Here is a 17,759-nt window from a genome sequence, read left to right on the forward strand (position 1 = left end):
GTATATATTTAAATGTGCTTTGCATGGTTGCTTGTGAAAGAAACAAACTAGATCACGTAAGCAGTGCTGGCTTCATATTAAGTGGTTAGTTAATCAGCAATTTTGTTGGGTATTAATTGCTCTGTATATTAATTAATATATTAATATATATGTTAATTCCCATGGATCGCTGTTAGGTATAACATCAACAAATTCAATCTCTTGACAATGCTTTCTTAATTCTCAGAATACATCCTTCCTCCTTAATACTCAAGCATAAAGAAACATGAGGCTATGTTTCTCAGGGAACTTTCTTAGCTTTGATATTTATCTGCCTGTAAGTGTAAGAGCTGAGAGCCCTGGGCTGTATACTTCTGCTTGATTTTTGAACAGAATGGGTAGCTCATATCTCCAGGCACTGAAATGTGAGTTTTAAATAGAGACGCTGCTCTGTCTCCCACTGCTTCCCTGGAGTCTCCTCTCCTGCCTTCAGCCACACTTGTTCCATGAGGCTCCTGTATTATTAACCCTTCTTCAGCCCAGTTGTGGGCAACTTGTACAACTGCATCAGTCCTTTGTGTAATATAGTGAATACCCAGCAGACTACCTCATTTTCTCTCCTTCTTACCTGAATTAAACTTATATATACTAATATGCTCTGTGAAGTAGATGTCACCTTGAAGTCTACTATCACCGAAATTATGAAAGGATAATCAGGCAAAACCATCTATCGCCCAAAGATAGTACAATCAGTTGAGAGCGCACATAGCATAGGTAAGCCATCTAGAGACTTGTTCTGAAACAATACTCACCAGTTGTATGGAAGCTTTCCATCCCGCTCTAAGGATGCAAAATTGACGAAAGTTCCTGCTCCACACTCCCTGTTGGAAAGGAACCACAAGATCAAGGTTGGTGCTTCACAGAGCACTCTTTACCTTGACATGAGAGCCTTTAATGGCTAATCATCACAGCATTAAATTTTTAAAAAGCTAATATAAGTTGCATGTATTCCTCTTTCCGATACAATGCAATATAGAAAAATAAAACAATTTTTCACAAGGGCGCACACACCCAAATCAAGTTATTCGAAGCCAGAAGGATTCAGTTCACAACACTTACCAAAGGGCGCTCATGACGCTAACATAAATCGTTGAACTATGTGGGATAGAATATTTTTTACAAAGCCTTCAATAGTAAGGTGTAGAAACTCTCCTAGATAGACTAAGGGTTTTCCATTTTTAGCAAATATTTTTTGTTTTTATAGCATTTTGATTTCCTCTCTGTAATGATAGTGGATTAAACTGGATTGTTTTCTTCCTTCAAAATTTTCCCCTCATGTTGTGATGCCCATACTATTCATCACTTGAGAGGAAAAGAGTGATACGGACTGAAATAGATTGGCTCTCGCAGAGTCAGTAGAAAATACTGTTAGTTTTTTTCCCCAGAAGTGGAGGAAAAAGGTCAATACAATTCTCATGCTTTCTCCACCTTTTGTTTAATATCATGCATAAATAACATAGCTCACTGGGGTGCATACATCTCATTTTTTCCCTCTATATGAAATTGATGGACTTATTCAGAATTGAAGCAGAGATTTTGACATTGGCGTAGTGTGCTAATTACTTCAGTTATCTGCCTGTTCTAACTTGAGTGTTCTAAGGATAACTTTCTTCCTTGAAAAATACACTAACAGGGACTTCCCTGGTGGCGCAGTAGTTAAGAATCCGCCTGCCAATGCAGGGGACACGGGTTAGATCCCCGGTCCGGGAAGATCCCACATGCCGCGGAGCAACTAAGCCCGTGCACCACAACTACTGAGCCTGCGCTCTAGAGCTTGCGAGCCACGACTACTGAAGCCCGCGCGCCTAGAGCCTGTGCTCCGCAACAAGAGAAGCCACCACAATGAGAAGCCCGCACACCGCAACAAAGAGTAGCCCCTGCTCGCCGCAACTAGAGAAAGCCCGCGCGCAGCAACGAAGACCCAAAGCAGCCAAGTATAAATAAATTAATTAATTTATTAAAAGACAAAAATACACTAACATTTCATTATTTTGTGCTGCATGTATTATAAGTTAGATATCATCAATTAATTTTCCTATGTCAGTTTCCTGTATATGGCATTTATTTTACTCTACCTCCAGGGTTCGTAATCTGGGGTCCGAGGATAGAATTTAGGGCTCTACGAACATATGTGGGAAAAAAAGTACATCTTTATTTTCACAACTTGTAACTGAAATTTAACAATTATTTCAATTATTAAAGTAGGCAACAAGCCCCAATAACATCATCAGCACTTGTGAGATTTGCTAATAGAAACTGAAGATATTTTTCTGCAATAGACCTGCTGCAGATGTTGAAATATTGTTCATCGTCAACGCTCTGATGAAATTAGGAGATTGCTTAGATCCTCTACTAAATATTGTTATCTCACGTGCTAAGAAGCATATAACACATTTGTTTTCTGAATACTTTGATTACCATATTTTCATATAATTAATTTCTTTTTTAATCCTATGTGTTTTATGTTATGCACTGAGAAAGAAAGCATTATTCTTGGAAGAAATCTACGGCTTCATTAGACTGCCAGAGAGAATCATGCTCAAAAAATGTTAAGAATCTCTGCTCTAATGACCAGCTGGCTGAAGTAGAAGTAAATATTTTGCTGTATGCATCACAAGGATGTTCCTGCAGTGATGCCATTATAAATACCACTACTTTCATTTCTACTTCTGTTACCACTCCCTCCACTATTACTATTATGAGCTAACATTTATTGCATGCTTCCTATGACACTATTCTGTTACTGCAGTATTGCTCCTAACCGTCCACTAATGTGGGGTTGTTATCATTTTTTTTTTTTTGCGGTACGCGGGCCTCTCACTGCTGTGGCCTCTCCCGTTGCGGAGCACAGGCTCTGGACGCGCAGGCTCAGCGGTCATGGCTCACGGGCCCAGCCGCTCCACGGCATGTGGGATCTTCCCGGACCAGGGCACGAACCCGTGTCCCCTGCATTGGCAGGCGGACTCTCAGCCACTGTGCCACCAGGGAAGCCCCAAGTATTTTCTTAAATGTCACCATTTCAGTGAGGCCTACCTGCCTTCCAGGGCTCCTCTCATCCCCTTCATGCCTGAATGCTAATCTCCTTTACTCTATTGTTTTTTTCTTATCACCTGCTAATACACCACAGAATCGTCTTACTTTCATCTTTATTATTTCTTGTCTACCTCCTCAATGAGCATACAAGCTCTACGAAGGCAGAGATTTTTGTCTGTTTTTGATGCAGCCCATATCCCAAGCGTCCAGGGGAGTCTGACACACAGCAGGTGTCCATTAATATTTGTTAAATTAATGAATGAAGTTTCAGCAAACTGCACATGGTTGTGTAGGTTGTCAATTAGGATTTGACCCCAAGGAGTGTAATTTCAGAGCTTTATATGCTAGCCTCAGCGCTGTACCACCGCCCTCCCTATCCTTCTAAGATTTGTTCAAACACTAGCACTCAAGAAGCTTGATTTTTATATTCAGAACTAATCCCTTTTCTCGACTTTCATGGTATCCCATTTTTATCTCCTTTCTGCTATAGGTCAGTTTATACCTTTAAGTATATTTATTCATGTATTTCCAGCTAGGTGCTAACTTCCTAGTGGACAGCTTGGATTTCTGATTTTTCTTTGATTGTGCTATCTAAGGCAGTGATTGACTCATTGTCAGATGGATAAGTTTATTTATGAATAACTAAATGCTAGAACTCTGAGAAAGGACAAGGATGTTAATTGACAATTCAGCAGGCTAGCATCGGGCAAATATAAATTTTATACAAATTTCCCAAACCCAGTAACACTCAACCAGGCAATAGTTTTGTTTTTTTTTTAAGAGAATTGATGGGTTGTTTTGATAATATAGAGGATCACAGAAAGTACTTGCAAATGTGCTCTGATAAGAAGTGCATCAGTGGTCAAAGAAAATAGGGAATCAACAAAATCATAAATCAAAAGACTTTCCTAACTGCAAGCAAAATGAAACTGCCTACAGCCCTGGGTAGGAATAGAACTAATACGGGGACTTGAAGGGACCTAATCATAAGCTCTAAAAATATTTTCTTCCTAAACAGCTTCAACAGAACTAATGAGGGAAGGGATTATTTTTCTTTCTTGTGGTCTCCATATATATTAACTCCTTTCATTAATTGTACTGAGTAGGCATAGATCTTTCTTTTACTCCAAAATATATTTGGAAGTATCCAAATATAATGAATGAATCCCAATGTATGGGCTACTTAAAATGACAAGACTGATAGTAAGAGGTCTGACTTTGTGTAAACCAACAATCTTTTGCTTTACTATTTCAAAGGTAATGTTCTCTAAAATAATATTGAAAAGTCTATTTAGAAAACGCAAAATAGAAACTGAAAGCAAACTCATGGCTGTACAATTTAGGTCTGCAAAAGCCACACGTGTATGAGAAACAAAAATATTTTAAAGGCTGTGGGTGAAAGATGAGCAAAACACAACTTACCTCGCCATCTGCAGGTGCTTTTTCCTAAGAATGATAAGGGTAATGAGCAGTAATCCAATTAACAGTGTGCTAAGGATGGCCAGCACGGAGATGACTACCACGTTGGGATTCATTTCTGTAACTAAAGAGAAAAGCCATGCGTGTTCATTGTAGCTTCCACGACATGGAAACTAACAGGACCATTCATTGTTTCTCATCTAACCTTAAGACTAACAAACTTATGATGATAACATCAACAGCAACAGGGATGTTTCTCCAAGCCAGCAATGGCCTCTTCCCGGTCAACTCTTAACGTAGTAAAGTAGATTGACAAATAGTGTTTGGGTGGCTGGAAGAACTGAGTCCATTTCAAAGGCCCATATTCAGGATGTTCTTATCAAAGGAAACTGTGAAATGTAAAGAATGCCTCTGCCATGGTTTGGGTTCACTTGAAAAAAATATCTAGAAGTCATTATCATGTATTATCACTGTTTAACATTTTCAAAAGCTTAGAGGGGGGAGGCTCTATTTTATGCCCATGACTTTAAAGTCAGAAAGCACAGCTGTATATTTCCCTCACAACTAATAAATGTATATGAAAAAGGCATTAGCAAGCTGCCATCTGCTGCAGCACTTAACACATCGCTAGCACTAGGCATTCGGATGATCTGTAACCATATGTTTCGAGGTTTTTCCATCTGCACAACTCAAGAGATTAAACTTATTAATAAGTTGCAGGGTCTTTAAGAACAGGGGTTGCTCTCATATACTAGGTCTTCTATGATCCATCTTCAATGGCACTTACACATTGCCTACTTCACACAGTATCTGGAAGACCAAGATGTTAAAGGTGGGAATGTATACAAATATTTTTATAAAACTCTTAAAAGTGGACCAGAGGAAAAGAGGAGATACCATCCTCTGCATTGGTCACAAAGTCACAGAACTGTCTGGCCTGCGCAATCTCTAAGGCTTTTGGTATTTTCCACATTCCATTTGGGCCAGCTTGGCTCCAGTTTATGGGTGGAAGTACTTGAACAGAAAGAACATTAGACTCATGGTCAGAAGAGACTGTTCAAGTTCGCTTGACTATTACCTGCCATTTGGGGAAGCTATTTTACCAGTCTCTTCTGGCCTCATTTTCCTCACTTGCAAGTACGTTTAATAATATCACCTGTTTCACTGGACTGCTGTACAGATGACAAGGAATCATGAACATTAAAGTATTTTTAGAAAATGTAAAAGGATGTCAAAATGAGAGACCATTAATATACTTTTCAGGTCCATTTTTGCCCTCACTTCTGAAAAAGCAAAAACTAAAAACAGAAAATAAAAAAGTCTATTCTAGTGGTCACTGGATGTAGTGGCAAAACATATTAATGCTATGTAAATGAAAACGAACCAGTAAAGGGATAATGTGATGGTAAGAGTGGTTTTATTACAGGCAGCTTCAGAGAGGGTCTCAGATTACAGAATTAGACTCAAGCAGGGAAGTAAAACAAATAATGTAACTTAGAAAAAGAATAAGGAAATAGCATTATTCTGGACTTTTCATTAATATCTAATTTCCCCAATTATACTTTCTGCTTGATTGGAAATTTTTCTGCTTTGACCCAGTACTTTAGGTTCACCATTATTTGATCAGTGACAGCTAAATGTCAAGGCTAGAATAGATGCACCTGACCTGATTAGGGTACTGTGGGTACCACTGAAGAGGATTATGGGGAATGATGAAACTGATGATAACAACTAGCATTTAGACAGCATGTGCTAGAGCTTTATGTACTTTATTTCTAAGCCTGAAAACAACTCAACAAGGTGCATATTATTATTCCAGTTTTACAGATGAAGAAACAAAGATTCAGAGATAGTAAATATCTTTTCCTAAATCACATAACTAATAAGTGCAGTTAGGGATTGGAATTAAAGTCTCCCTGAAGTCAAAGCTTGCAATTTTTCAATGAAAGCTGAGTATTATTTTTTAAAAAAGATGGATTATATATATTTAAAAAGAAAACGTAAGGAAAATCTGGAAAGATATAATTTCCAAAGACACCAGAGTCCACTAATGCCTGTAATTACCCATTGTTGAGACGGCTATGAATGTAGGGACACTGGGGCTGTCATGACTAAAGCTGGTGACACTACAGTTGTAGGCAGTGGCAGGAAGGAGGCTGGAGATGGTCACGACATGAGAAGAAACAGAAATCGGTTCCTGGAGATGCAGAAAACAAGATAAATGTTATGTTATCTTCATCTATTTTGGTTTTAAAATTATCAGTATTTTTCATAGTTGAGTAGGTAACGTGTGTGCACAGAGTAAAAAATTTAAAAAACAAAAAAGGAAGCAGTGAAAACGATTTCCTTCTTTCTGTACTTCCCATCTACCCAATTCTCTTCCATGGAAGCAGCCATTGTTGTCAGGTAGGTTAGTTTTCTTCCCATCTGTATTTTGTGGATGTATAAACATAAAAGAATATAGTCAAAAATGTAAGTGCTAACATCGTTTCCACATCATTCTGCTTATTTTTTATCTTGTTTTCAGTATATTTTGGCACTCTTTCCATATTAGCACAGATAAAGCTATTTCATTTTAGGGGTTGCATAGAAATCCAGTGAAAGAACATACTTTATTTAACCAGTCCCCTATTAATAAATGTTGAAGCAGTCTCTGATTTGTTGCTATTATTAACAATGCAACAATGAATATAACTTCGCAATTATGGGAACATATGTATATGTACACATACTCATTTAATATATGTATGTATATATACACATATGCATTCATATACACAAAACCTGTGTACATATGTGTGTGTATGTATGTGTGAATATACATACATATACAACCACTCATATTCCTAGAAGTTGAATTGCTGGCTCAAAAAGTTATATATTTTTAATTTTGTAAGCTATTGACAAATTATCTTCCATAGACATTTTCCAAGGGACCCACCTACCATCAGTGTGTGACAATGCCTGTTTCCTTACATCTGTCCCTACACAACAAATCTGCAAACTTTTTGAGCTTTTCTAATCTTATTAGTGGAAGTTGTACCTCATTATAGTTTTATTTTGCATTTCTTTCACCATGAGTGAGCTCGATCATCTTTTTCTATGTTTAAGAACATTTTGTGTTTATTTTCTATGAAATATTTGTTTTGGTTGGTTCGTCTTTATCTTTTTCATTTGTAGTAGATCTTTGTATATTAAGAACACTATCCCCTTTGTCTGCATCCTTGGCTTTTAAATAGCATCCACCAAAGGCATAAAGACTTTGTGTTCTCCAAAACATTTAATATTAACTTATTCTTGAGTAGAAGAAGCTGTTAATTTGGTGCGCCAATGGCCAGACACTGATAAGTACAACTGCACAGTATAAAAAGATGAGGTAGCATAATATTGTTTTTCAAAACAAGGATCTGAAAACAACTCTGCCTAAAGAGGTGAGAGCCATGAGCACGGATTTCCCACTCCCATCTCTTTCATGATCCCATAAAAGAATGATTCTAAGGAAAGATTTTTGCTAACAGGACTCAGTTGTAGTAACCATTGTTTTCTTAAAGGGAGGCATTACTGTAGCTGCAGAGAAGAAAATTCACTACTGGCAGAGTAGCTATTTTCCAAAAGGATTCGTAGGATAGAAAAAAGATTCAGCTGTTCAGCACAGATCAAAAAGAGATACATTTGCAGAACAGACTATCAAAAGGGGAAAGAAATCAAAGCAAATTATCTTAACACTCGTATGAAAAGATTCGTACTCCCAGAAATCCTTTTTTCTTTTCAATCTCATGAACTGCATTATTTAAAAAACATCAATTATTCATGTTCATAGTATTAGTCTTTGCACTGTATTTTGTGACATCCCTCACAAATTTGCCTTTTTCCTTCCACGTCTGGCTGTAACATAGTTTTTTCGTTACTCCCCCCGCACCCAGGTCCACTTCTCTCCTTCCATTCAATTTAACCCCGTGAAAAACTCAGTATTCATCATATCTGCTATTTGTGATTCTAAAGCTTTAACGATCACCTCTCTCAGCGTTCACCTTCCCAAACAAAATCGTCCTCCTTACTAACTTCTTTTAAATTCTCTTGGTAGTATGGATCTCTCTTCTGGCACTTATATTTTATTTTATTTATTTCTACTCAAGTGAAATATCCACAATTAAATGAAAGACATTTTTTGAAGGCAAGTATTGATTCTATGATTTGTGTCCCATACAATGCCTTTCTCATAAGCGGCAATCAGTTCATATTTGTTAAATTATATTTTATATGACAGTGTCTTTATCCCTTCCATCAGTTTAATGGCCAATAAGAAAATGCCTCAATTTAACCTCAATATGACCTGGAGTGGCTAAGAACTGGGGACAAACGCAAGAGAGAGGAGATATGGGGACATATGTATATGTATAGCTGATTCATTTTGTTATACAGCAGAAACTAACACATCATTGTAAAGCAATTATACTCCAATAAAGATGTTAAAAAACAAGATAAATACAAAGATGGAAATAAACTTTGTGATTTGGCAAGTTGGTTATGACAGATTTTGGGCTTGCTCTAAGAATAATTTTAAATTTCTATCACTGAAAACCAAAAGTGTACATGAAAATTTTCATTTTATATCATTCAAAGAAAGAGGAGATTTTCACTTTGCTTGGATAATGAGCCTTAATCAAAATTAACTCAGAAAAGGAAAATCCGAGCATACAGTACCTGGAGTTTTATATCCTGGCTGGAGCCAACTTGTTGACAGAAGACTTCGAAGAAATCAGCTACTCCCTCTTCCACCCACAGCAAAGTCACCGAGGTCTGGGTTTTATTCACCGCAAAGAGTGATTTTGGAGGAGCTGGTTCTGAGCAAAGATAAGTTAAAAAAAATTAATTTAATATAAAATATTCTTCCTTCCTTCATTAATCAAAAGAAAAAAACAGGCAAAAAATTCCAAGTATGGGTAGTTAAGAGCACCATAAAGAGTGTATATTGCTTTCAAAATATCTCCTTTTACAAAGACGGTCGTCTAACTTGCAAGGCAGAATATTTTGCATCTTTTATTTTATACTTCTCTTTTTGTAACACTTCTGTTTTCTACTTCAGCTTTATTATAGACATAATCTATTAATAGTTTTTGTGTCATCTACACTGGAGTTAGCACTGCCCATATGATACCGAATTTTCTGGGTGAGAAACAAAAATCTGTACTGAAAAGACTGAGAAAAATGAAAGTGGTGTGCTCCCTTCTTATGGGGAGATTCAGTCTGGTGCCGAGCCAAAAACCTGCCTTCCTTTCTCAGGAGACTATTTGGAATAATTTAGCCAGAGGAATGGCTTCTTGAAAATTTAGTCAAAATTAAGAGGGGTAAAGCTAAAGAGATAATATGATTTTTAAGGAAGAGGATTGATGGAAGAAGACTGGATGGTTGATAAAACGTTAGAGGACTGATTTCTTTATCTTATTCTTTTAGACATTTAATTTTGATCAATAAATTAATCCATTAGTTAAGTAAACCATTCTATCTGTGCCCTTTCGTATGCCTTTCCAATAACTGAGTCACTGGACTTGTAGGCTTGATACCAAAGCCTGTCTGTTCCCCAGTTCTAGGAGGTGGTCTGCTGTCTTGTTCCCAGTTGCTGAATCTCTCCTGGTCCCCTCCTTGCCCCCGTGTCCTTTGGGCATTGCCCTTCTCTCAAGTTCCTCCAGTACACAAAGTGCTATGCTTGAATCCAAGTTCTTAAGCCAGGGTCCGTCTTACCTGCTGTCAGATCTCCTTGACTTTGCTTGTTTGGACAAACATCTTGCTGTCAGGTTCACATAATAGCATACTCTGCCCATCAGCATGTCCCTGACAGACAGCTCTCCACACTGTTTGCTTGTTACTTGGATTTCTTTTCATTATCTGCCTCACCCTTCCAAGTCTGTTCTACAGCTCCTGGTGTTTAGCAAAAAAGCCCTAGAAGCCATTTCACTCTTTCGACAAGTGATATGTCTTTGTGGGGGGAAGGCCTGGACCTTCTTTCTGGAATATCATCATCATGTCCAGAACCAAGAAGTTTGTCAGAATCATTCTTGACGTGATCTATTGCAGTAACCTAAACTTGTGTCCAACTGAAAAAGAAGCAGTTTCCTTTCCAGAGGCAACCTGACAAAGTTGGGCACAAGAGTTGAAGGAGGAAATAAACGAGTTGGTCTTGGGCAAGTATAACTCACAATAGATGTCAGGACCCCTTTCTCATTTGCAATGAATTGTTCATTCCACTAGACATTGTATCGTCTCGCTTGCCCTGTGATGAAGACTGTTGATGAGACACAGAAGTCTACTTCCACTTCTTACATCCTTCATAATTGTCACTGCTAATAACATTATGAGTCAGAGACTAAGTCCTCCAGTGATTCTGACTCCTGCAGAACTTGGATCTTTGGAAGCAAGTGTGAGGTTGTCTGAGGCAGAGATAGATGATCTGTTAGGCTGAGCCTGGGCTATGTCTCTTTAAAAGGTACACACTGTGGAATTGCTCCTCGGAGTGAGTTTCTCGGACTATGATTAGAATCCCTAGGACATCCATATATTTGTTCCTGATGGGTAGATAAAATCAGTTTCGTTATCTGATATGAACATTGCCCAGATCCTAATTTCTGGATCCAACTTTTTACGTATTGATTTCCCATCACCTATCATCTGTTCTTACTCAAGTATCTCACTATTAACCTCAACTCCATAAGGTTAAAATGGAATGTGGAGTCCTTGCCTTTCCTCAAATCGGTTCTGCTTTCCACCTGCCCCTAATTCTGTCCTAAGCAGCATCATTATTTCAATGGTCTAAGATGACAATTTTGAAGCTCTCCTCTTGCTTCTCAGTCTCAGATCGCATTATCTTTTAATACTTCTTTTCATCTCTTCCTTTTATTTATTTCTTTTATTTTATTACACATCCAGGCTTTTGCCATCGCACTTAGCATTCATTACAACAGCCCCTTATTCCCTTTCCCTGCCTCTTACTTGATTCTTTCTTCGTTTTGCCAGCGATGGTTTAAAAGGTCTTATGACACCACTTTGCTCCTGTTAGATCCTATCTGTGCAATGATCTATTGTGATCAATGCCTATGGTGTCAAATCCAAATATGGCAAGTGTTAAAGATTCTATGTACACTGGCCACTTGCTACTCATCGCCACCATCTCTCCCACACAGACATGCTGCCCCGTAAAGCCAGTCTTCCCACTGACAATCACACAGGTATTACTTTATCTCAACTCACGTATTTCCCCTCAGTGTACTCTTTCTTCTCTTCTGATCATCTTAAAGAAAAAGTCTTACCTTCTCCTTGAAGCCTTATCTGATGACTGTCTCTTGATGCTCTATCCCTTCTCTGACCTTCTATTGCCCTTAAATGTTTTCTGTGTGACCTATGTGAGTGAAGTCCTGATTCCACTGGGTCCTATTAGATTCTTTAAGAATGGCAGCCATGTGTTATAAATTATTTCATCTTTATTTTGAACCAGCCAAGTGTAGGGACTCAATGAATGTCATCTATTGACAGACTTAAAACATAAGTCAAGATTCATTAAACAGAGGCGTTAGGATTCAAGCATCAGGTAAGACCAGACAGGCATTGAGTTTTGATATTCTCTGCCTTTTTATAGTGATTATATTTGTAAAAAGTCATCAGCTCTCAGTGGCAGGGTCAAGGACTGTTGTGAATTAGAAGTTTTCTCAGTGGCCCAAGAAATATGATTTAGATAATGGAGTAGGGATTTCTTTGAGTCTGGCTGAGAATGTGGACCTAGGTGAGAAGTAGATCCTCAGGAAAATCTCCAAAGGATCTGGGACCTCAAACAGCCATGTAACATTTTTTTTTTCCCTCAGGTGGTATATGAGGCAATAGATTATTCCAAGATCACTATACCCATTATCTCTGCATTCTTTTCTGAAAGATCTAATGCGTTTCAGTTCTGCATCGTGAATACAGACTCACAACTCATTAAGTTGAGTAATGAGTAACATTCACAAATCACCTGCTTGAAGACTTATGATCTTTGGATAGGTATATTTTCCTAGATATATTAGGGAGAATTTCCACACTACTATTCCAAAGAAAATAAAGTTATCACAATATTTCATAAGTGGAGGTGTAATTAGATTGGGAGGGGCTTATAATTAAATTTCACTACTCAAGACAACGTCTGCCCCGGGGAATGTATTAAAATATTGGAATTACATTGTGCAACACGGTAGCTACTAGCCACATTTGGCTAGTCTTGAAATGGCTAGTCTGAATTGAGAGATGCTGCATGCGTAGAGGACAGATTAGATTTCAAAGACTTTAGTATGAAGGAAGAATAAAAATATCTCATTAATATTTCTTTACATTGATTACACGTTGCAATGGTACTACTTTGGATTTACTGGGTTAAATAAAGTATATTAAACTCAACGTCACCTATTTCTTTCTACTATTCTGTAATGCAACTACTAGAAAATTTAAAATTACATTTGTGGCTCTCACCATATTTGAATCGTATAGTACCGGGTTAGAACATTTCTTCCTGTTTGGTAGAGAAGTCTGGAAATTCTTGGCAGAAACTGATCAGAGGGGTTCCCCTTCTGCTGTCTATCTCTTCTCATGAGGAGGCAAGGTCAGCTCAGCCTCATAGCTTAGGATGGCTTAGAGGTTCATGTTCCGCATCCTTAGAAACAAGGCTAAAAGTGGTGAATGGCTAAATATTGTTTAGACAGTTTCATATGGTGGGGAATACATTGACACACAAGAGCCTCTTGAGTGGTCTGTGTCTCTGTTATGGCCTGAATTGTGTTCCCTAAAATTCATGTGTGGAAGCCCTAAACCCCAGCACCTCAGAATGTGACTGTGATTGGAGATAGAGCCTTTCAAGAGGTGATTATGTTAAAATGAAGCTATCAGGGTGGGCCGTAATCCAATCTGGCTGGTGTCCTTGTCAGAAGAGGACGTTTAAGCATACAAAGAGGCACCAGGAATGAATGGGTTCAGACAAAGGACTATGTGAGGACACAGCTAGAAGGTCGCCATCTGCAAGCCAAGGAGAGAGGCCTCAGAAGAAACCAAACCTGCTAACACCTTGATCTTGGACTTCTAGCCTCCAGAAATGTGAGAAAATACACTTCGGTTGTTTAAGCCCCACGGCTGTGGGGTATTTTGTTTTGGCAGCCCTAGCAAACTAATATGGTCTCTTACTGCTCAAAATATCAAATTCCATGTAGTTCATAAAGGAGAGAGACATGAAGCCTTTTTAAATTTTGTTAAATGAGCCTTAATTTAATGTATACAAAACACTTTATATAATATAAAGAGTCATGTACGTATTAGTTACAGAACAGCTTCTGATTATCATTTTCTATCTCCCTAAATGACATTTTACATTTCTTCAAAATTCCCCCTGCTCCATAATGTCAGATGTCCTTTTGTTTATAATAATTTCAGAATCCATGATATTTGATATGAGAACCTATGGATGTGAAGAAAGGAGATAGACATACTCTTTTGACAAAATGGGATATAGATACAGGGTTGTTTGCCTTTAAATATGCTAATCATTGCAAGTGTTATACTCAACTATTTGGTCCTCTCTTTCCTCCTCTTCTCTCCCCTCCCCCTCAGTGCCCCTCCTACTTGTGTTGGGGATCCAACCTAATTTTATAAGAAAATCAAGTACTATGCATAGAACGTGGACTGAATGGAAAGTGGTAACGCTATCTCTACCATTTAATTTAGGATGGATTATGAGAGGCTCACGGTGCTGCCCGGGATCTCCGGGAAGTGAAGGTGACATTGGGTGAAGTGTGAGCGAGTATTTGATTCACATTCTCTGCTCTGGCAGCAAAGCTCTTCCTTTCCCTGGGAATTCCAAAGGGAGTCAGGTGTAATATTCAGCCTTGGGGCAGAACGGAATGTATTTAATGCCTAAAATCCGTCTTTCTCTGACAGTTATTCCATTGTTTCTTATTTTAATGTGACCCATTAGTTTAGCTGGTGATAGGATTATGTTAATGAGGCTAAGGTTAAATCCATAAAAGCTTACTGGTTTTATTCCATTTGTATTTCATACCTTTAAACTTGGTGAGTCGTTTTACAAATGTGTGACATTGATGATAAGGAGAATTCAATAGAAAGACATTGTAAAAAATGATTGACATGGCAAAATCTATTTTTAATCCTCAGCCTGACTGAAGCAATTTGTTAGTATCCTTTTCATACACAAAAGCTGGTCTTTAGCATCTGTATTAGAGTAAGTCTTTTAAATCGATTTTTATTTTCCTCATCTCAAGCCACAGAACGTATATTCAACTTGGCCAAAGAAAACATCTGTGACTTAAGCAATGTAAGCTGCATAAGTTACCTTCAACTTGGTCAAAAACAGCATCTGCAGAAAAGCACTCTTTGAAAAGAAAAAAAAACGCCAAAACCCTAAGGGTGAGTTAAGATTGATATGCCATGAAATGAAGAAGAGGAAAATGTATATTAAACAACCGTCACCTTCGTTAGGTCTGAAGTTTATTAGGCCTATTCTCTTACCGACTTTGGGAGATTCTTTTCCTCTGTACACTTAATAAGCAATTAGAACATTTAAAATAACATTGGGGAATATAAAAATATTCAGGCAAATACTTAGCAATAAATTACAATTAGGCCCTTTTCATATACAGAACATAGAAATTTCTTAGGAATTAGAAATACCTGTCATTTTCATTACATTTTAAAGAAATTCTTTATAGCTTAATGATTGCAAGTGTAATATCCATTTCTGCAAATCATTGGGTAAGTTATGGTATTACCAGCTCAAGTAATTTCTGAAGATTAGTAGAATTTTTCAGAGAAATCTCTCTTTTAACTTAGTTTAAAACAAAATATCTGGGGGCTTCCCTGGTGGCGCAGTGGTTGAGAGTCCGCCTGCCAATGCTAGGGGACACGGGTTCGTGCCCCGGTCCAGGAAGATCCCATATGCTGCAGAGCAGCTGGGCCCGTGAGCCATGGCCGCTGAGCCTGTGCTCCGCAACAGGAGAGGCCACAACGGTGAGAGGCCTGCGTACCGCCAAAAACAAAAAAAACCCAAAAAACCCTAAAATATCTGACTTCCTCCTTTGTTGGTTCCAGGAATATGTGGTTTTGTTTGGCGTTTTTATTAGTTAGGACTTAGATATTGCACAATTCTTAGAAAAAGGTAGCTACTCTTACTGTATCATCAGCCTTGTTGCCTTTACTCTGAACTCAGTTATGAACTAAATCCTAAAACTGGAAGAAACATTAAAGATCATTTAGTCCAGACCCTCATTTTGTAGAAGAGGCAGCTGAAATTCAGAGGGCCTGGGTCATCTTTCTAAGGTGATGTAATTTGACTGTGAAGGCAAGTACCTCTAGGTAAGGGTCCCCTTCCTGCACCCAGCTTCCTCCCTAAACATATGAGCATTTTCTATATAACTGGGGACCATGAGGTCTTCTGGAAAGTTCCTTTGCCCAGAAGACCAGCTTTTCCAGAGTGGGCACTTGCTTGAGTATTTAAATCAGAGGCAGACATCATGATCATTGCCATAGTAGTCCAACATCTAGATTCTCTAAATATATCCAAGGGCAACAAGCAAAACATGCAAGTCACTTTACGGTGGGCGGGAGAAACGATTTTAGGGAAGTACTGAAATTGTGTGGCATGGCCATGGGCAGTTGGCAAATTGCAGTGACACTCAGAAAACCACTGCAATGAGAAATGGGGGAGACGTATATTGAGGACAGGTATCGGTTAGTCTTGGGCCCAGGAATGGAGCCATGGAACAGTGACATGCCTGGCAGCCTAACCCAGACAAATATGCTTGCACGGGGCTGCTGGCCATCAGGAATGTATAAGAATAGTAGCACAGCAGTTACGATCCTCTGCAGACCTAAGGAAATTGCATGTGTTTATAAGAGGTCAATAGATGAGAACTTTCACAAGCTTCCATCATCAATCCCTCCTACTCATACACCCCCTTAATGCCCATAGACTCTGTCATTTATTGTCTTACTACAGATCCACCCACCCTAATGCCACCCCCTCCAATGGCACCCTTGGTCCCATCTCCTTTGGCCCATTTAAGGACCAACAAATCTCACTTCTCACCCCAACAAACCTCACCCCAACAAATCTCACCTCTAACTATCCTGCATCATCAATTTCCCCTGCTCTGTTGAATCATTCTGATTAGCTCAATGGCAAACTGTTTCCACCCACTTAAAGGCAAGGAAAAACAAAACAAAATACAAACTTGGATCCTTTTATCCTCAGCTACTGCCCATTTTCTCACCTTTTTACAGTCTTACCTCCGCAAAAGTTTAATTCCAGCTGTCTTCAGTTTTTCTGCTTTTGTTATCTTTTTTTCCTCATTCACCATTCTACCCAAATGCCTTCTCTGCGAATCACCAATGACTTCTGGATTGCTAAGATCAGTGATCAATTGTGATTTGTCATCTAACTTATCAACAAACTTGACATGTTGATCACTGTCTATTCACTCAAGTACTTTCTTGGCTTGGCTCTTAGGACATCAGATTTTTTTTTTTTTTTTTTTTTTTTTTGTGGTACGCGGGCCTCTCACTGTTGTGGCCTCTCCCGTTGCGGAGCACAGGCTCCGGACGGACAGGCCCAGCCGCCATTGGCTCACGGGCCCAGCCGCTCCGCGGCATGTGGGATCTTCCCGGACCGGGGCACGAACCCGCGTCCCCTGCATCGGCAGGCGGACTCTCAACCACTGCGCCACCAGGGAAGCCCTAGGACATCACATTGTATGTGCTTCTTCTTACTTTACTGACCACTTTTTCTCAGGCTCCTTTGCTGGTTTTCCCTCACCACTTCCACTTTTAAAAGTTGGGGTGCCTAGGGCTTAGTTCTTGGGTAGCATTCTTTTTTCATTACTTGTTCCCTGATAACCTCATCAAGTCTGTTTTCTGTCTACCCTCATATTTATATTTCCAGTGCTGAAATCCCCAGAACCCAAGCTCCTTTCTCCAACTGCCTACTCAGTAACTGTTCTTTATTAATAGGCACCTTCAAACGTTGACACATCCCAAACCGAACTTCTGACCTTTCCCCCCAAACCTGCCTCTCCCATAATCTTCCTCAACTCAATAAACTGCATGTTTGTCCTTCCAGTTTCTCAGACCCCAGAACTTGTCATTTCCCTAGACCTCTTTCATTCATTCACAGACAACACCTAAATCTATCAGTAGAGTCTCTCAGCCCCACCTTCAAATAAATTTTGAATCTGATCACTTTTCAT

The 17,759-nt window shown here is 38.8% G+C and overlaps 1 protein-coding gene across 2 annotated transcripts in view; it reads right to left on the minus strand.

Moving 5' to 3' along the window:
- Positions 1–9,502, minus strand: part of PTPRO (protein tyrosine phosphatase receptor type O) — a 48,140-nt gene extending 38,638 nt beyond the window's left edge. The window contains exons 1-4 of one of the 2 annotated variants that reach the window (XM_065887934.1): positions 9,196–9,502; positions 6,556–6,688; positions 4,495–4,615; positions 792–860 (exon numbers count right to left, since the gene is read on the minus strand). In XM_065887934.1, the coding sequence (XP_065744006.1) occupies positions 792–860; positions 4,495–4,615; positions 6,556–6,559 (194 nt within the window). In that variant the 5' untranslated portion in view covers positions 6,560–6,688; positions 9,196–9,502. The remainder of the gene's footprint in view (positions 1–791; positions 861–4,494; positions 4,616–6,555; positions 6,689–9,195) is intronic. The other variant, XM_065887933.1, reaches the window with a different exon arrangement.
- Positions 9,503–17,759: the final 8,257 nt, after the last annotated feature.

The sequence above is a fragment of the Phocoena phocoena genome, chromosome 11, assembly GCF_963924675.1.
Source record: "Phocoena phocoena chromosome 11, mPhoPho1.1, whole genome shotgun sequence".
In the NCBI taxonomy this organism is placed as follows: domain Eukaryota; kingdom Metazoa; phylum Chordata; class Mammalia; order Artiodactyla; family Phocoenidae; genus Phocoena; species Phocoena phocoena.